Here is a 20,981-nt window from a genome sequence, read left to right on the forward strand (position 1 = left end):
AAAATAACAGGCACTTCACAATTACATCAATAAGAAAAATAAATAAATAAAATAAAAATAAAAAACTGAACTAAATAAATAAAATTTGAGCTTAAATGAATAAACTTTGAGTTCAAATGTATATATTGAAAGTATATTCATTGAAGATGTTCATGTCATGTTGTTTGTATTATTATCAATTGATTTGGAATCACCCGATCAAAAGGTTCCCAACTTCCCATGCATATGCACTAAATGACGTTTGATCTAACTTTGAGGTCATGAAATACTTCGTACCCGGAGTTGTTCCAAGGGCTCACTCCCAAAATTAGGAACAAGGTACATTATTCATAGAATAGGGTTTAGAACTGGAGCTTTAAACTATACTCCGTAAAAAATCATATGTAAGAATTAAACTACCTTTGTTATTATTAATTATGATTTTAGATGGTCAAATCCGACCATTTAAGCTCTAGATCTAAAGTTTTCATAGTCGAATTCGACCATGTAAACCTCACACTTGACCTTATTGTGGTGGTAAATATGGAGAAGAGAGAGAAAGAGCAAACGACGGTGGAAAGTAGGAGGAGGGCAGTGGCCGAAGTGGAGAAAAGGCGACGACGATCAAGTGCAGAGGAGGCGGCAGCGGCCGATTGGATAGGAGGTGGTGAAATCATATGAGAGGAAGTGAATGGTGAATGGTGGGAGAAAGATGAGAGGTGAAAAACCCTTAAATGTCACACAAACAACCTATTCTTGTTTGGATGTGGTCCATAATAATACTAGTGTAGACCCAAAAGCAATAATTTCTCTAGCACATTTTTTACATAAGAACCTTTACTGTTCATGTAGTGACTATAATAAATTAAACACCAAATTTCTTAGACATATTAACTATTTTTTGAATCACAGTAACCTATGTTTTTAAAACTCAAATGTGACTTAAAAATCATATTATTCAAGCACAACATGTATCAACAACACCAATTTGATTTGTTTTTTTGTTCAAAATAATCCTAATAAGCATGTCAAAATAAATTAGGAACAAGTTTTTTACCTCTTTTAGGCATGGTCAACAATAAAAAATAGTGTGTACTAGATCTATTTAAGAATTAGTGTTATAACAAATGGATTTGATTTCTTTTCCCTTTCATTACATTACTTGATTTCATTCCTTTTAACTTGTGCGAACCTAACACCCCTTAGGCTCCGTTTTGCAGTGTGTGAAACATTTTCGTGGAAAACGATTTTCCCCCTTTCAATTATTTTACATTGTTTGGTTTGACAATTGATGAAAAATAATTTTCCATAACTTGCTCAAAGGTGGAAAACCTTTTCCATTTAAAAGGGAGGGAAACCACTTTTCCACCTTTTCTCTTTACCTCCCTCTCCCTTCTTCCCTTCAATCTTCACCATCTTCTCTCATTTTCTTTTAAGGAACCAAGCAAAAGAAAACTAGTTTGGATTTGCGTTTTTCCTTGTAAATATTTTCCATGAAAATCATTTTACACTGAACCCATTTTACCCCGTACAAAACAAAGCCTTAGTATCTTCCGGTCCTTTCCTTTTTCAATCGAAACATGGGCTGCTAATTTAAGCAGCAGAGTTATTTAAAAATCATCTGCCAACATATATTAGCTAATGTAGATCTATCCAATTCCAATTCCAATTCCAATAACTGAAAGCCAAGGTTTCTCGTAAGCTATACCTTTCCCTCCCCTATGCCCCATCCCATCAAAAAGCACACACACAAATACAATTGGATAAGTATCAATCATAGATGCACGAATAGAAAATATGTTTTACTGTCGGGTAATAGCTGGAAATTTACTAGCAAAGAAGTACAGATCAATTTCAATTTCAGACAAGGATTCTCCAATCCCCCGACATATAAACTGTGCAGTGCTTAAGAAGCAATATATTGGTACATCGAAGTGATTCATCTTAAAATCCCACCGAATCACCCAAATCTATCCCTACCTTTTAAGGGCTATACTAGCAGTTAACCAGTAACCAAAGGTGTGGGTTTAAGAATCATTGTTTACATCTTGCTACAAAAAGATCATCATTCACACAACAAATTGCAAGCAGACATTTCGAGAACCTATGCCGACCTTCTGAAGATGCTATAAGCCACAGCAACAGTTGCTACAGCCCCAACAACTGCACCAGCCATCAGAAGATCACTTTGCTCCCATTTCCCTGTCCAAGCTGGCAAGCATACCCTGATTTTCTTGCAAGGCTCGTTTGTGGATTTCTTCAAGTTTGCTTCTGCAACTTCACCATTGCCAACAGAGCTATCCCTGCAACATGAAACTCCATTTGTACCCTGGCAACAGCTTGTGGAGCTTTCCTTAACCTCGTTTCCAGAATCCTGCGATTTCTCCTGAATGTTTTCAGTTGGAGATTTGTTATCTCCTTTCTCAGCAGCCTCCAATTTCAAGCCCATTTGGCCCCTGAAATCGATTATCACGAGTCAAAGATACAACCAGAAAACACACTTCCCAGAATAATACTTCCTCCTCAAAATACAAGGCACGTAGAACTTTAACAAATAATTCTCTCAATAATATTGACAAATTGTTTTGTACCACCTAAAAAAATAAAAATTGTTTTTTACCACGTAAAAATGAAATAAACATTGTCTTTTACCACCTTTTAACTACAAAATGGACGAAAACGTTATATGAATTAACGGGAAGAGAAAATAGTAGCTTATATATACATGAAAATCGTGGGAGAAGAGAAAGAAATAGAAAATATAGTCGTTGAAATGTGTCCGCATAATGTTTCCGTCCATCTTTTCGGTTAAGAGATGGTAAAAAACAATTTTTATTTTATTTTTAGGCGGTGGAAAAAATTAATTTATCAATTTTTTTAGGTGGTAAAAAACACAATTTAACCCAAAAATATTCCTGGAAATTTTATAGGAATCATAGACTTGGATTCAAAGCAATTTTATATGTTTTATCATTCATCATTATCATTACCCCATTGCCTCAAAGAGGGCTCCCGCAAGAAGCGGGGTAAAGGGGGGTCGGACGTACGCTACCTTACCCATGCATTTGCAGAGAGGTTGTTTCCAATTGACCTACTAGCGATAACGGGACGACAAGGGGACGACCATTTTCTACTTCATGGAAAGGAAGCGAAGAGGTATTAAGAGCCATTTGTTTTATCAGTACCAAAAATTGAAGCTAAACCTCAAAAAGCATTAGTGACTTACATTATGAGGCCCAACAAATTTCGGTAGCAGTAAGCTAGTATTAAGCAAGGAGAACGAAGAAGAGTGCATGCCACCTTGGGCTATGGGAAGGGGGTATAACACATTCAAACCTTTAAAAACTATAACAGCACCAAACAAGACAAATAAATAAGTTATGTAACAGATATAAGCAAAGCTATAATAATACCTCCATAGCTTTTCTATTATTTCTCCTTTGCCAATGTGAACATCAAGCAAGTCTGAAACATCAGCTGGAGTGACGTAACCGTACCTGCAAACCAAGAAAGCAAGCAACAAATAAGCTCACATATCAATGTAAACGCTGAGAAAGTCCACAAAAGGAAGCAGGTGAAATAGTATCTTACCAATCACCAGTAACCTTGCCCTCAGCATTTGTCCCAAAGATGATCACATTTCCAGCGTACTTATGACCGCCAACATGAGAACAACCACTCACGAAAACCTTATCCTTCAAATCTCTGGACTCAATTAACTCGTTGAACTTATCAATGAGAACAGGACCACATACACCACACCTCATATCTCTGCTACCATGGGCACAAACAAAAACATATGCACCAACCAAGGACTCAGGCGTTTCAGAAGCCCATGTTTTACCGTTCACAAGAACGTCATCCACAAATGCATCCACATCAGACTCCTTCAAACCCCTATTATCACCAAAGTTGACCATTTATAAAGATGAAGATGCAATAATAAAGAAAATTGTTCAAAGAAACCAAACAATAAACTAGTCATGTAGAGCCAATCTGAGAATAATTTGTGCACACAAAAACTCTGAAATGAACAATAACCCAAAATGCCAATGGAAGCTAAGAAGCAATCATCATTAGACAGTAAATTAAGGGAAGTCATCGTAAATTTTCTTTACCTATATTTGACCATCTCTGGGAAAATGTATATATCACCATCTGAGCACTCATCCCCATTGCATCCCCCGCATATGGTCAGACGAGTCTGCATAGCAAGAGATATATGAAGGGGAATCATTATTCATTAACAGGTCACGATAAAAAAAAGTAGCCTATGCATCTCAATGCAGAAACAAAGATTCCAGCCCTTGTTATAAGAACCTTTACGAGTCCGTAAATACAAATACACATTTAAGAAGTCCTAAATACAAATGCAAGCTTTCCCGCTTTATTAATCTGAAATAAGAATGCACACTTTTACTACAACGAATTTTCTTCCACCAACTACTAAAACATCAAACCAAGAGTTTCATCCTAGAGGAACGGATTGATCTATTTGGTTATTAAGCAGCCTAGATGATTTCATACGGCATCACATACCATAATTTTACTCCAAACCTAAAAATAATCTATTTCTATATACATCTAGAGATTAGAAGTCTCCGTCATAATTATTTCAAGAGTAAAAATGATCAAATTCCTCGTTTCAAAATTGCGATACCGATAGTAAACAAACCTACATACTCTATAAATTTTGATTGTCAACAATTGCAACACTACGCACGATAATCTAGAGTCAAACCGCAAAAGTTCAAGGAAAATACATCAAAAGGATTCGACGGTCAACAAAAATAAACTCACAACAAATAATAAAACAATAAAAAATCGAACAGCCCACAAAAAAACCGAAATCGAAGAACAACAGACCTTGACAGGAAGGTCATCCTTGCGAGCCTTAAGAGCAGAGGATAGAAGTTTAGGAAGTGGATCGGCATCGGAGTTCTCAACGATAGCAGGCCAAGAATCAGGCGTTTTGTAGCAGAGAAAGACATGGCGATCGTAAGCATCGACAGTATTAGCCACGGAGAGTGAAAACATCTCAGGGCGATCGAAGCCATGGTTGGTGGAGTCGTCCGCCTCCATTGATGAAGTTCGAGGTGAGGAAGAGAAGAAGAAGGTTAGGGTTTTGAAGGGAGAAATTGAGGAAGAGGAGAGAGAAATGGAAGTTTTGAGGAAGAATGAGGAGAGAGAGGGGATGCGATGTTGTTGTTGTCGTTGTCGTTGTCGTTGTCGCTGCTGTTGATGAAATTGCTTTGTGTTGGTTGAATTTATCAGAAGCGGACTTCTTCCACGGGGAAAAGCCAAACGCATTTTTTCCCTTACTACATAGGCAAGAGCCTTTCCGAGTTAATATTACTATATCCCAACACTTATAAAGTCTCATACTTTATTTACTATTTACGCAATAGTGTTTTTCCCATTATGCCCCTATTTTGTGCTTTGTTTTCTATTTTGTCTTATTCTTAATAATAGTGTACATCCCATATTACCCTCAGAGTTTGGGTCATCTTGCACTGCCAGGCGCTAGCCACCAGCCACGCTTTTGTCTTATTCTTGTCAATAATGTTGAGACATTCATACACTTGGTCATATTGCTACCATCTGTCTCTCTTTTTTTCCCCTCTTTTGCCTTTTCTTTTTCCTTTTACGGCCAACCCAATAACTCATTTCACCAAATTTCTTCCGTCACTCTTACTAGCCTAGCTTTCCTCTGCCCACTCGTCTCTCCTATCAATGTTGTTGCTTGTGGAATGCTACAATATCAATGACACAAATATTGTAAACGTATGTATAATTTCATATTATTACTTACATGCAAATCGAACTTTAGCATTGCTTTCTAGCATATAACGTAAATTTATAAATGTTAGTATTTTATGTAACATTTTTGCAAACTAAATTTGTATACCTTGGGGATCGTGCACGCTAGCGCACTGTCCAACAACTAGTTAACTAAATGGCAAGAGCCTTTCCTAGTGATTTGGGGAATTTTTCCAATCAAATGGCATTTTCGTAAATAAATAATGTTTTTATTACGAAAATAATATTAAATGTGGGTTAAAGTACAATGACATGTCATCAAATATGGGCCACATGTACGGTCATTATAGTATTCCATAATACATCAACAACTATATAATATACAGTCAACAGCTCACAATACACAGTAAGCTTCTACTAATAAACAGTCCACAACTATAAATATACAATCAATCACTTACCAATATTACATTTTAGTAATTCATCAATTGTCATAAAATATACAGTTAACGATAATCAAACCGAGTAATATGCAGTCAATAACTACAAATATACAGTCAACACCTAACATTACACCACCAATTGTTTTTAAGAAAAACATTTACGAAAATGCCATTTGATTGGAAATTTTTTCCAATCACTGAGATTAGCTCGGAATTTCTCCATAGGCAATGTCAATAAAAACTTTTTATATAGCTCAAATTTTACGAGAAACAACACTATAAAATTTTGGAAAAATTGATAAAGCAGGTCCTAATTATATGAACATTCATCTTTAAAAGATTTCAAGTATGGATTATTACTGGCAGGTCCCAACTAAAGAGGTGTTGACTTCGTGTGTGGTTCTTTTTACTGGTGACCGGGCCCAACGTTCCTAGATGAATGTTCATAGTTGGCAAAGTCACTTTTAACTAAAATTTCTTTGCAAGACACAACCTCTTTCCATTATGTGACAATAACCTGAATTCTCAAGCCATTAACTCTCACGTGTCAGGCACATGTGCTCACTTTTCACTACGTGCACTCTTTTTCTCTCCATTTCCAACACATAAATACTAACCCCTTGCCTTTCATCTCTCCCCACCCAGAAATATCAAAAAAAGATATCTCTGCATCCAAAATCGCTGAAATTGCAAGGCTTGGAGGTGGATTTTTCTCAATTCAATCATCCATCATGTTTCGACTGTGTTCATCCACATCCGAGAAAGTTTTATGTATAATTTTCTGGAACTTTAATTTTTTAAAATTAGAAAATTATGGTTTTTTCCCTAAATCTTTGAATTGGATAGTGTTTGTTAATTGTTGCAGAAAATAATGCTCCCGTCAACAAAGTAAAATGTGGATTTGGGTTTCCTGTTGCTAAGAGGACGGACCATAGAATACCAGAGAAAAATTTAGTATCTTGCAAATTCTACAATACCGAGACCGAACAAAGGGCTTGCACAAAGTTTGATTCAGTTGATGAAGATATTGTTGATTGGTAAAGGAATGTCACTAATGTCCTTGTAGCAGAAAAGCATAGGTTGTCAACTGATTGAATCGTTCTGAGAAATAGAGTCTCATGTGTTGAGCAGGAGAATAATACGCTAGTTGAAGAGCTTGACAGATTGAAGAACAAGAGCATGAGGAAGAATGACTAGGGGTTTAAGAAGGACGATGTAGACATATAATTTGTATCTCCCCAAAAGTGTCATGTGATTGGACTAAAATCAAGATTTTGTACCTGGTCTGACTTTAATCATGTGGGACCGCAATCACAAAAAGGGTTAAAATGTCATTTCACTTGTTCATTAATCATCAAAACACATTTACAAACATTTTCAATTGCTTTTGGGCTCGATTGTACCTAAATCCCTAAACTCCAACCTTATTAATGACTGGATTAACATAATTTAATATGTCGTCATTAATATCTTCATAATCTTTCAAATTTCTTAAATCAATTTGGCGGCTTACACCAGCACCCAACGCAAGCCGCTGGCCTTGGCAGCCCGAGCTGGATCCAGCGTCTCCCTCTGAGTTTAATGGCTCGTCTATTTCTTAACCTAATTTCTAATGTTTTGCCATAAATACAATAGAAGTTAGGGTCATTGGACATCTTATTATGCATTAAAGCCACCCTTTTCAACTTGAAACTCAAAAACACTTCATTTTCATTTACATGCTAAAATTCGCATTAATCATTTCACAAATCGTTCATCGAATTTAACCACAATTTGACCCTTACGTGATTGCGCCCTATTGAAGGCTCGTAATTCTTTAAGACCCAAAAAATATTCGTTATAATTATGTCATTTTGCATAGTTAATTAATATTCTATAACGTTTGAAATCCTTAAATGCGTACGTGTATTATTGTGTACAGTATAATTTGATAATTTGATTAATTACTAACACCATTTTTTGTAGGTTTTAATGTGTGATTCCGTGCGTTCATTATACACATTCAATATTGTTAACTTGTTGCATTTTTTAGAATTTCATTGATGCACGAATCACACATAAATTATTTTATAATCGCTTAATTAAATGAGTTTTATTTCAATTAATCGTTTAAACAAACAAAAAACGGAAGCAAGCGTACGCGCATGTTCCTAGTGGGGCCCGCCAATTACCGATTGGGTCCGGCGTGTTGTGCCTGGTACAGGCGCGGGCCGCCTTCTTCTAGCGCTCTTGGTGGAGTTCGGAGGCCTTCTCTTATCATGGGGCTGAATGTTTTCGCATCCAATCAAAAAAAAACTAACTTTGGCGTTTTACTCGTTTTTTCTCAGGTATAATAAGACTCTTTATTATATAGTTAGTGAGAATAATTACGCATGTAATTATTTATTTATACGACTAATTAATTTGTTTTGTAAGGGTTGTCCATGGGCCAGCGCTGCGCCCATGGGCCTTGCGCCTCGTGTGCTTGGCTCGTGGGTTTGCTTTCGTGTTTGCTATTAAATTATTATTCAATAATTTATTTATCGTCATACTTGAAGATCCATTGTCGTACAATACGATTATTCGTTTCGCCTAGCTTACGGATATACGCAACACGATATACGATTTCACAATCCAATGTTAAATCGTATAATTATGTTTTCCGAACTAATTTCCCGAAAAGCTATTAAATGAATTTCCGATTCATTTTAATCCGATGATCTGTTACATGCCAATGGTGTGACCTTATAGGTTCAGTCAAGAGTAAGTTGTGAGCCTAATTAGGATTAGAACTCACTGATCGGAAGCATTGCTCTAACCAGCTGTTCCGATCACTTGATCTCACTGAATTAATTGTTCGTAATTAATCTGAACCTTTGGTATTAGACTAATGCACATTGGGTTATAGGGTCAATCAAAGCCAAATCATGATGCCTCAAATATCATCATCTAGCTAGATAGTTGCACCCGAGTATATATAATATAATTTCTGACTATCAGAAAATACATGGTATATATCTCTAACTCATAACACTCCTTCAATTTATGTACTACTATTGTACGAAACAAAAGCTCAAAAGATATAAAGTGTAGTTTAATCTTTGTGATTCATCAATTCCATGACAAATTGACAGCAAGTCAGCAACACTAGCCAAAGAGGATCAAACCCAGTAATCAATTAAGTTTTTATCTCAGTGTAGTGTAAAAAAACTAAGGCCCCTCTTGAAACTCCGGTAGCACAATGGGGACTTGGTCTCCTTTAATTCTCTTCAAACAACAATTACAATTGAACTAAAGCAGATAAATCACAATTTGATAAGAGAAAAAGAGACGAAAAGTCAACCTAACAACCACAAGAAACAGAGATAAGAGAAGAACCTGTAGTTCATTAAGATAATTGATGCCATGAACATCAACCCACGAGACATAAAAAATAATCAACCCAAATAAGGTCATGTGGAGATCCCAATGTAACTATATGGAGTACTTAAGCTTCTTTCCAAGTAATAGAGAGGAATAATAAGGTCAAGTAAAGTCTAATAAGGTATTTTCATAAATAAAAAAAATAAAAAAAAAGGGTCCAATAAGGTCCAGTAAGATCTAATATGGTCCAATAAGATGTTATATGGTCTTATAAGGTCCTTATGGTCCAATAAGGTAATATTATAAGGTCCTACAAGTTACTAACGCCTTATAAGTTGAAGAGAAAAGACCATAGTTTGCTTTAGAAAGAGTATACGTGGTTGATTTGAAGGTAGCTGAAACAAAAACTAGGTCATAAAATTCATGCATACATATTGTAGATTTGTCTTTATATTTGGAAAAGGAATCAAATTATTGTATTAAGAAAGGAATGAAGAATTTTGGTTAGAATAAAAGAATGTAAAATATACAGAAATTCCAGTATGTATTCAATAAGAGTTGCTATTTGTGAAATGGGTTATTCGTATCTACTACAAGCGCATTATGCAGTGATTTTATGAACAAGAATCTGATATGAGATATGTGACATGATCGAACAAAAGGTGACACAGAATGATCAGAAGAAATCAATCTCAACATAATTAGCCGAGGGTTGCACTACCTTAGAAGCTGTGGCAGGTGGATTAGCAGGTGAAAGGGTGTAAGGCCTTGGAACATCAGGCGGGGTAGCACAGCGAATTAGTGCCCAATTGATGCTCTGAAAGAATGGATGCTGCTTGATTTCTGTGGCACCACGTCTATAGGCAAGGCGGTGTTGAGGCTCCTTTACCAACAAACCTCTTATCAAGTCTCTTGCTGCAAAGCTTACACAAGGGTTGTCTGGAAATCTTAGAGGCTGTCCTACCACATTAAACAATGTAGCACGGTTTCCCTGCCCTTTAAATGGTGTTTTTCCAAACAATAACTCATACAGAAATATTCCAAAGGTCCACCAATCTACAGCACTGCCATGCCCTTCACCTTTAATGATTTCAGGTGCCAAGTACTCATGAGTTCCAACAAATGACATTGATCGAGCATTTGTCGGTTCAGCAAGGAGCTCTGGCAGAGGACAGCCTTGAGAATATAGATCAGTCTTTGGTTTCGGTTTCTTTGCTTTCTTGTGCTTGTTGAATAAGAAACGTGGTGAAAAACACGCAGGCTGAATGATACAAGATGGTTCTATACAAGCAGGTTGAGCACAGTATGCTGAACTTTTCGATTCCAGGCTTGAGTTTGATGACTTAACAAGCGTTGGGCAAACCGCACATCTTAAAGAAAGGTCAAAATCAGAAAGCATTATATGTCCATCTTCTCTAACTAACACATTCTCTGGCTTTAGATCCCGGTAGATAATACCAAGCATATGTAGATATTCCAAGGCAAGGAGAATCTCTGCAACATAAAATCTGTTGAACAAAAGACAAACTTAGACCAAACAGCTGATAGATTAAGGAAAACAAAACATGTATTAAAGATGCAACTCAAAACTAAATAGCCTCTACATGAGCAAAACATGGATATACTCATAGCAACAATTTAAATATAAAAGTATTGAGCAACCACTAAACCTAAAGCTATCATAAGTAATGGAACTTATAGAAAGACAAAAACAAACGACTAAACTCTGAGCGTACCATGGTAGAGGCAAACTTAAATATCATTGTAGTAATAATAGCAGTGAAGATAGTTTTTGCAAAAGTACAAATAAAACAGAAGATCACTTTTCTGTGAGCTTCAGACTCCCGATTTAAAGTAAATACCAACTTTCTTATTTTTCAAAATTTGTAACCAAATAGAAAGTAATCAACTATCCAAAAACAGAGCCTTTTGTGCTTGAGTTTCCATGACATTCTCCATTCTACATATTTCTAGAACATCACTTTACCTAAGTTGATAAACTGTTTTCTTAAGATAAAGATAATAGTATCAATCCAAAAATGTGTGTAAATTCTTACTTATGAACACCTACAATGATCATCTCCTCTCATAATCCAAACCAGACCAGATAACTTCGCTTCAGACACCAACAAGCAACCTCCCCCCCCCCCCCCCCCCCCCTTCCCCCCTCCAAAACAAAACAAATAAAAAAAAACAAGACAAACCAATCTAGGTTCTCATGTTGTCATACTTCAAAACATCTTCCACCTGCTCAAATATATTGCAGCTAAAGTTCACTTTCCAGTTTTGTTTGTGCCATTAATCCATGCAAAAGAAATTCCTTACTCAAATCATCTTAAATTTCCACAGTAGGAGATAACACATCTTAATAAACATGTTCATAAATTCATAAGCTATGAAGTCAGGTACGTGGAAAATTTTCAGCACAGTATGGCTCACATCAATGCCAGGATGACAATAATCTGAACACTACTTCTATAATCCATAACATTAAATGATTTCGTGGGAGATATTAAGGGTGATTTAAGTTGAACAGTCACGGACTTTTACTAGATCAAACCAACAATATTTTCACGAAGATACAAGAAACTGGCAGCATAGCATAAATGCAATATTAAGGACAAAGGATATTCACCTTGCAGCATGTTCAGTAAAGCATTTATGAGGTTGTCTCTGCCTAAGTGAATGCAGATCACCTCCAGGGCAGAACTCCATCACCAAACAAGAATGATTCTCTGTTTCAAAATGTGTATACAATGTGGGCAAGAATGGATGATCCAGGGACTGAAGAATCTCTCTCTCCGTTTGAGCCCTCAAAAGTTTCTTTCGGCTCTCTAAAGCTGCTTTGTTCATGACCTTCATTGCGAAATGAGTTCTGGTCCCAACCAATTCAGATAGATACACCTTCCCTATGTCTCCACATCCCAACTGTTTCAGAAGTCTGAAATGGGTCAACTGCAGTAGCCCGTAATGAGATTGAGCTTTGCGAATAGCAATCCATCTAACATCGTTAACTTTGTGAGGCTTGTACATGGTGCTACTCATGCTACTGGAGCTGCTTTCATCGCTAACATCACTTCCTGTGCTGCATCTGTAAGTACTACTCACTTTCCTACTCTCAACAAAGTCAAAGGATTGACTGTTCTCACCACTTTCACTCGATTTCTCAATACTACTGTGGCATTCACTTGCTTCCGTGATGGTGTCTTTGGCCTCTATAGACTGGTTGGCAGAGTGAAAACTGTTTGGAGGGCTAGGACAAAAACTGATTGCTGATTGAGAAGCTAATTGGTTATTTAGCTGTCCGTCATCTGTGCCATGGCCTAACCTAAAAGCTGCCGGACCCAACGAACTTCTTGAGTCACAGGCCTCGGAATCCTTAACAGGATGCTTAATAGAACATTTGGACTCAAACCCAGAAACCTGATTGCAACTGGAACTTTCCCCTACATTATCATCATCATACAAGCTTATCAAAATCGATTCTAACGGCCAACTAAATTAGTACCATGATTTACAACAGCTGAACGTTATTTACTAAGTAACAGGAGAATCACCTGAAGGAGAGAGAAATTTTTTGCCAACTATACAAGCAGAATTCTGAGATTTCATCACCAAGTTAAGTGCATCACCAACAGATTCCATTAATGGGATTGATGCTAACACCCTGTTACAATAAAACCCAGTTCACCAAATTGATTCTTGTCCAAAATTTATCATTAAAGAAACATAAATAAATTCAGAAACAATCTCAGTACCTAAATTATTGGTACAAAAACAATAAATATATTAAAGAAAAGAAATGTGAAATCCAGATAACATAACCAATCTAATTCCAACTAACATTATATTAAATGGAAAATTCTATAAATAAGTGCACCAAATATCATCATTATTACCCAATTAACAAAACTTATCCACAAATTCATCTGTAACCATTAATTGAAGCATCAAAAAGTACAAGATTACATTCCAAGAAAATACCAAATATTACGTCGCCTGCAATGCATGAAAATCCCATTACTCACTCAATCAAATACCCCCAAAACTACACAATTAGTTAGAAATTGCCAAAAAAAAAAAAAAATCAAACCCATTAAAGAATCAATCAAAACGTCCGAAAAAATCATATTAAACAATCAATAGAAAAAAAAATCCCCGAAAGATCAAACTCATTACATAATCAATCAAAACTTCACAAAAAATCTAACCCAGTACACAAACAATCAAGAATTCACAAAATAATCATACCCATTGCTCAAACAATAAAATTCAAGCCCAATTTCTAAACCCAGAAAAACCACAAGAAAATGATGAACAAATTAAGTGGAGAAAATCCAGAAAACAGAAGGAGAGAGAAAAAGTAACCTGGAAAGAAGAGTGAAGTTGGAATGCGAACAAAGGAAATGATCATGTGAGTTAGTGAGTTAGTGAGTGAGTGAGTGAGTGATAAAATGCGAGAGGCGATGAACTTAGAAAAGTGGGAAAACTTTATTTGCAAATTGCAATTTATCTTTTTTCTTTTCTTGAAAAAATAATTCTCAGATCCGATCGTAAACTGTTTGAAAGAGAAAGAGAAAGAGAAAGAGAAAGGTGTCGGGAAAATATACCCACCAACGTGGGTTGTTATTTCTCGTCGTTTTTCTGATATCAAAATTTGAGGTTTATGAATTTTGGGAAAGTTATTTTATTTTTCAAAGTTCTTTTCTTCTGGGGTTATTTCGTACTTTTGCAATTTAAATGAAAAATGTTTACTCCGTAGTTGTTGTAAATGATCAATGATCGATATGTCAAATATTCAAATTCTAATCTCCTTTATAAATTTTTAGGAAAGGTGGTTTAACAGTTATATTGTATACTTGATGTTCAAATTCACATAAACCCCGAGAAAATTAAATTGGGGAAAAAATTCAAGGTTCCTATTCAAATAGAGAGGAATCCAATCCATTTCTTTTTGGAAAATTTGTAATTATTAATCCAACCTTTGCCCGGTTTTCTTTAATTAAGCCTACCTATGCGATATTTCTAAATAATCCAACCTTTATGACCCAACTACTATTATTAAGCCTGGATGACCGGTTACCTGCTACAAAGTCAAGGAAAATTTGTAATTATTAATCCAACCTTTGCCCGATTTTCTTTAATTAAGCCTACCTATGCAATATTTCTAAATAATCCAACCTTTATGACCCAACTACTATTATTAAGCCTGGATGACCAGTTACCTGCTACAAAGTCAACGTTAAAAACGTTGACAACCTAAAGTTGGTTTCCCTCCTAAAATATTGGACACGTCATCATCACTTGCCACCTAAACAAGGATTTCATTTTTTTTTTTCAAAAAACCCTTAACCCTTCTCTTCTCTGTACCGCGCGTGTTTCAGTTCCTCTCTCCTCCATTACTGCTGCTTCAACCAAAATTGTACTGGTTCATGACATCATCAGCGATTTTCTTGTGGAAATAGGTGACTTCATCCACGTGCATTCAAATTTCGTCTCCAAAATCGTACAATTGAAGGTGAACTTACGAACCTTAGCGTTTTTGTTCCTTTTTTGGTAAGTTTTGAATTTTGGGCTTCCTTGATGGTCAGTTCGTAAAACCCGAGCTGTTGCAAGAATATAGTTTTTTTTTATGTTGTGGGATGTTGGTTATTTTGGTCTTGTTGGAAAATTAGAAAGAAAAAAAAACCTTGAATTTGAAGAAGATCCAGATCCGCAATTGCTTTACCCCAGCCATAGCAATTGCTGATTATTTTTGATGAACTTCGAATGGAGAGGTATGAGGGATCGACAATGGTGGAGAAGAGGTAGAAGAGAAATAATGGAGAGGAGTGCAGAGATGAAGCAGAAAATCGCAGAGGAGAGAGGAACGAAAATTAAAATAGAAATTAAAGAAAATAAGGGGAAAAATAAAATAAAATAAAATAAAAATTATAATTGTTATATGCCACGTAAGGGTGAATACCGCCTATAGCAGGTTAGTAACTTGTTAGGCTTAATAATAGTAGTTGGGTCATAAAGGTTGGATTATTTAGAAATATCGCATAGGTAGGCTTAATTAAAGAAAATCGGGCAAAGGGTGGATTAATAATTACAAATTTTCCTTTTTATGGAATTCCGACCGCGATTTTTTGCGATAGATTGTCTGCAAAGAGTGGTATTGTGTTATTGTGAGTCTTGAATTTGATGAGTTGCGTCGTGCCTGTGATTTGTATTTCAATTTTTGGTTCTTTGGTAAACTCTATTGGTCGGGGGCAAATTTTATACTGCTTGACCTGGATAAGAATTTGTATATCAATGGGAACGGTAATCTTAGGGTCAGTGCGGGAGTGAGTAAGGTTGACGGTGGAGGATGGGGGAGAGAGGGGAGGTGGGGCAGTGGAGGAAGGAGGATAAAATATGACAATGGTGGTGATATTAGAATAAGGACAGAGAGGAGGAAGGAGGAAGGAGGAAGGAAGAAAGAAAAAAAATAAGGAAATAAAATAAAATGAAAACAAATTATTAGTTTTAAAAAATAAAATAAATTATGACAAAGGGTTGCATGTCACGTGTATAGGTTACTTGGTGTGTTAGGTTGGTCATCGGTTGGGTGAAATAAAAATAAATGGGGTGCAAAGGTTGGATTATTAAGTAATAATCCAAAGGTCGATTATTAATGGAAAATAGTCAAAAGGTTGGATTATTTAAAATAATATTTCCTATAATCTATTAATGAAAATTTGCAAATTACTATCAGTTCTTTAGTGACTTTGCAAATTACTACCTAACTTGTTAAAATTTGTCAATTACTACCAGATCTTTAGTAACTTTGCAAATTACTACTTAACTTGTTAAAAGTTGTCAATTACCTAACGTATATGTCAAATAATATACGTTAGTTGCTAACACTGATTAGAAAATATATGTTGAGAATAATTGTTGTTTTATTACTAATTTTCTAAATTTACGTAATATGTACGCATAGAAAGATTAAAAATATTACGGAGTATGATTTTCAAAGATTTTTTTTACCTACTTAATATTCCGTAACTTTATAAAATGATCGACTATAATAGTTAAAATAAATAAAATTATGCATTACTATACGTCAATACCTAAAAAATAATTTATTTATTTTCCTTCATTTTATTACATTTTATGTAAAGGAAGTGTTAAAAAGTGGGTTAAAGAAAATTACCTAAAAAACCAATATCCGATCAAATATCCGACCAAGAACATAGGGTATTTTAATTGATATGGTTATCAGACTTGTCACATATGTCATTATTGCTTTACATAAAATTTGGAAGCGAGTACGATCAAGAAATCATCTTTATCTATCTATATTTACAATTTTTCATTTATTGTGAATAAACAGGAGAGATAAGAGAGAGAATAGTGTTGTATGTCTTATTCCATATAGTACTTCCAGGGGTATAATAGGCATCCATATTATATTTCAGTTAGGGTTTTGATGAACCCTAGAATATTCCAGGGGTATAATAGGCATCCATATTATATTTCATAACGCTCCCCCTTGGATGTCCATTATACAAAAATAAAATTTCTCTCTTAAAATAAAATATTTCCTAATGCGCGTACGATGCTGCCTCGTTAAAAACCTTACTAGGAAAATCCAGAGGGAAATACCATGGTTAAGGGAAAAAGAGTGCAGCGCGCATCTACTCCCCCTCATGATTACATAACTTGAGATCTTTGAGACGACGCAATCCAATCTGGTAAACTAATTTCTTGAAAGTAGCAGTTGGAAGGTCTGCCAAATTCTCACTTGAACGAATCTGCAGAATCTGTATATCACCATTCTTCTGCAGGTTATGGGTGAAGAAGAATTTTGGTAAAATGTGCATTGTTCTATCACCTTTGATGTATCCATCCTTGAGCTATGCAATGCAAGCTACATTATCCTCATACATAACCGTAGGAGCTTCTTTCCCTGTGGATATGCCACAATCTTCTCGTATATGTTGAATTACAGACCTTAACCATACACATTCACGACTAGCTTAATGGATAGCTAACATTTCTACATGGTTAGAAGAAGTTGTTGCAATAGTTTGCTTCATGGAATTGAACGCCAAGAACTGGCAGTACCACCACATGTGAAAACATATCCTGTTTGTGATCGAGCATTATGGGGATCAGAAAAAAACCCTGCATCTGTAAAACCAATTAAGTCTTCTTTGGACTGGTTAGAAAAGAATAAACTCATATCTTTCATTCCTTGGAGGTAACGAAGTACATGTTTTATCCCATTCCAATGCCTTCGAGTTGGACATCAGCTAAACCTTGCTAACAGATTTACTGTAAACGATATGTCAGGTCTCGTATGACTAGCAAGGTACATCAATGCCCCTATTGCACTTAAGTATGGTACTTCAGGACCAAGGATTTCTATATCGTTTTCCCGAGGACGGAATGGGTCTTTATCCACATCAAGGGATCTTACAACCATTGGACTACTCAGCGGATGTGCCTGATCCAAAGAGAATCTTTTTAGCACCTTTTCTGTGTATGTTGTTTGATGCACAAGGATTTCATTCTTTAGGTGCTAAATTTGTAGCCCCAAATAAAAAAATTTCTTTCCAAGATCTTTCATCTCAAATTCCTTCTTCAAATATTCTACAATATGTAAAATCTCTTCAGGAGTCCCAACAATGTTTAAATCATCAACATACACTGCAATTATTACAAATCCTGCCCCAAAGCTCTTGATAAAAATGGATGGAATAATGGGGTCATTCTTATACCCTTCCTTTAACAAGTACTCACTTAGGAGATTATACCATATACACCCTGATTGTTTCAATCCATAAAGAGATCTATTTAATTTTATATAGTAATGTTCTGGAGAACTAGAGTTTGCTGATTCTGGCAGTTTATATCCTTCTGGGACTTTCATATAAATGTCATTGTGTAGTCGCCCATATAAGTAGGCTGTGACTACATCCATTTGTTAGGTTATGATACATATGAACAACATAAATCATGCGGAAAAACCTTAATGTCAGGAATCATATTAATTGCACATAATCATATAATTAGTCTAGGATGCATACACTTTGTAGCGTGCCCTCCCTAGATGTGCCCGAACCGAACAAGAACAAGTCTTTAGGATTCCAAGTGTCGTGCCTCCGTAGAAAGTCCACAGCACATCCGGATCCGCCTTAAGCTTGACCAACTAGAATCGCCCTTAAGGTACTTAGAATTTTCGGCTAATGTAGGGCAAGTGTTTGGCTGATTTTTGCTTGAAAATCTTACCTTTGAATACTTGAAAAATCTCGTCCATAAATTCTGAACCTAGGCACATATTTATAGAGTCATGGAAAGGGATTTAGAATCCTATTAGGATACTAATTAGTTTAGTTAGAATTCTATTAGAACTCTATTAAACTGATTCTATCTATTAGGATTAGGATTTAATCATAGAACGAATTCTAATAGTTTTAGGATTCGTCTCGAACACAAACGTCGTACGACCACGAGCCTACCACACAACCCGCGCAGGCCTTGCGGCCCACACGAGCATGCGTAGCTCGCAGCCCACGAGCGCGCGCGCCATGCCTTGCTGGGCCTGGCCTTGCGCTGGGCCTGTCGAGGCTTTGGCAACGTGTGTGTTGGGCGCTTGGGCTTGCTGGACGCGGGCCTGACTTTGTGATGGGCCTTCGTCTAGCAAGTCTCGTCCGATGCGCTTCCGATTAAATTCCCGATTCCGGAATTCATTTCCGATACGAACAATATTTAACATTTCCGATTTCGGAATTAATTTCCGTTTCGAACAAATATTTAATATTTCCGTTTCCGGAATTATTTTCCGATTCCGATAATATTTCCGATTCCGACAATATTTCCGTTTCCAGCAATATTTCAGATTCCGGCAATATTTCCATTTCCGATAATATTTTCCGATACGTACCATGTTTCCGTTTCCGGCAACATCTACGACTTGGATAATATTTATATTTCCGATACGATCCATATTTCCGTTTCTGGCAATATCATCGTTTTCGGAGTATTCGTTTCTTGCCTTTGACGATCTCAGCTCCCACTGAAACCAAGATCCGTCGATTTCGAATATCCATAGATGGAGTATTTAATGCCATTAAATACTTGATCCGTTTACGTACTATTTGTGTGACACTACGGGTTCAGTCAAGAGTAAGCTGTGGATTAATATCATTAATTCCTCTTGAACTGAAGCGGCCTCTAGCTAGGCATTCAGCTCACTTGATCTCACTGAATTATTAACTTGTTAATTAATACTGAACCGCATTTGTTAGACTTAACATTAAATGCATACTTGGACCAAGGGAATTATTTCCTTCAGTCTCCCACTTGTCCTTAGGGACAAGTGTGCATTTCCTAATTCCTTTGTCGCTCGATGCTTGCTCTTGAACATAAGGTAAGAGTTGTCATCCTTATTATGTCCAGAGGTGTTTCTCGGTTTCAGAGTTCAACTGATCAAATAAACAGATAATCATAGCCTATGATTCATCTGAGCACGACCATGCATTTTACAGTTTCTAGCTCTCCGAGTGGCCTTGTGCAACTTTTCAGCATCTCATCCCGATTTATGGGAGGACAATCCCAATCTTGCGATCTTGAGATTAGACTTCGTTTAATAGGTGATTACCTAAGCGTTGCCTTTATAGCCTCCTTTTACGGTGCGACGGTTGACAACGTCAAAGTAAGCAGTTCTCAAACAAGTAATCTCAAATCACTTAGGTATTGAGGATTAGTGTCTAAATTTTTTTAATGAAATTTACTTATGACAGATTTTCATCTCTTACAGTAAAGTTTCGTCCGATACTAGTCTTCCCAAAGTAAGTATTTATGCAAATGATTACGACATTGCCATGTCCACATAGTTCAAGAAACAGAACTACTAGTCATCTTGCATTCTAGTCGTCTAACGTTTTCTATGTGTCCATCTTTATAGAAAACTCCGACCAGGGACCTTTTTCAACTTTTGACATTCAAGTTCACTTGATAGACATTTCTTAGTCACAGGACTGGTCCTGACAGTCTATCTTGAATATATCGTCAAATTTGAAGGGACTCATCATTTAATGCTAAACCAAGATTAAATGGAATATGAAAATACATTTCATATATGATAAATGTTCAACCCCAATGTTTTACTACCATGGGCCTCAAACCCATCTTTAAAACAGTTCATGGAATTGAAAGCTATGCTTGATTTCCAGTGCTACAACGTGAGTGTTGCTTCTCACTTGTTGCATAGGTTTAGTTATCATGCTTTGCCAATCTTAATATCCTTTTCATCGAATGTTCTTCGAGATATGATGATAAGATCTTTTGAGTATGTTTATTTTGTGATCTAGTCTTTCTTGCTACATTAGTGGTTCTACGCATTTTGCAATGAAGAACCATTAAGTCAACAGACATGTGATCTTCCCAAGTTCAATGAAGAACTCATTAATATAAACAACTCTG

At 36.1% G+C, this 20,981-nt stretch overlaps 2 protein-coding genes across 3 annotated transcripts; both read right to left on the minus strand.

The window, feature by feature from the left end:
- Nucleotides 1–1,805: 1,805 nt before the first annotated feature.
- Nucleotides 1,806–5,304, minus strand: LOC110805618 (uncharacterized). Its single transcript, XM_022011237.2, has 5 exons — nt 4,846–5,304; nt 4,098–4,183; nt 3,571–3,876; nt 3,393–3,476; nt 1,806–2,435 (listed from the first exon to the last, which is right to left on the minus strand). Exons 1-5 carry the CDS (start codon nt 5,287–5,289, stop codon nt 2,084–2,086), a joined length of 1,272 nt encoding a protein of 423 aa, XP_021866929.1. The 5' UTR covers nt 5,290–5,304; the 3' UTR covers nt 1,806–2,083.
- Nucleotides 5,305–10,015: 4,711 nt separating this feature from the next.
- LOC110805620 (serine/threonine-protein kinase D6PK) lies at nt 10,016–14,176 on the minus strand. Of its 2 annotated transcripts, none has more exons than XM_022011239.2 (4): nt 13,893–14,176; nt 13,082–13,191; nt 12,160–12,970; nt 10,016–11,032 (listed from the first exon to the last, which is right to left on the minus strand). In XM_022011239.2, the coding sequence occupies exons 2-4, from the start codon at nt 13,167–13,169 to the stop codon at nt 10,201–10,203; spliced, it is 1,731 nt and encodes a 576-aa protein (XP_021866931.1). In that variant the 5' UTR covers nt 13,170–13,191; nt 13,893–14,176; the 3' UTR covers nt 10,016–10,200. The 2 variants fall into 2 exon arrangements, with proteins under 2 accessions (XP_021866931.1, XP_056696329.1); XM_056840351.1 differs by lacking the exon at nt 13,893–14,176 and adding an exon at nt 13,776–13,876.
- Between the last annotated feature and the right edge of the window lie 6,805 nt (nt 14,177–20,981).

This window comes from Spinacia oleracea, chromosome 3, assembly GCF_020520425.1.
Source record: "Spinacia oleracea cultivar Varoflay chromosome 3, BTI_SOV_V1, whole genome shotgun sequence".
Classification (NCBI taxonomy): Eukaryota; Viridiplantae; Streptophyta; class Magnoliopsida; order Caryophyllales; family Amaranthaceae; genus Spinacia; species Spinacia oleracea.

Bases quoted from the DNA above. Each gene is read 5' to 3' on its own strand.
- LOC110805620 (XM_022011239.2), bottom strand. From the start codon at position 13,169: ATGGAATCTGTTGGTGATGCACTTAACTTGGTGATGAAATCTCAGAAT. The intron at 12,971-13,081 runs GTGATTCTCCTG...ATGATAATGTAG, and splicing joins AAAATTTCTCTCTCCTTCAG to GGGAAAGTTCCAGTTGCAAT. The intron at 11,033-12,159 runs GTGAATATCCTT...TTTGTTCAACAG, and splicing joins TTTACTGAACATGCTGCAAG to ATTTTATGTTGCAGAGATTC.
- LOC110805618 (XM_022011237.2), bottom strand. From the start codon at position 5,289: ATGCGTTTGGCTTTTCCCCGTGGAAGAAGTCCGCTTCTGATAAATTCA. The intron at 4,184-4,845 runs GTCTGTTGTTCT...CTTGCTATGCAG, and splicing joins AGGATGACCTTCCTGTCAAG to ACTCGTCTGACCATATGCGG. The intron at 3,877-4,097 runs GTAAAGAAAATT...TGGTGATAATAG, and splicing joins CCAGAGATGGTCAAATATAG to GGGTTTGAAGGAGTCTGATG.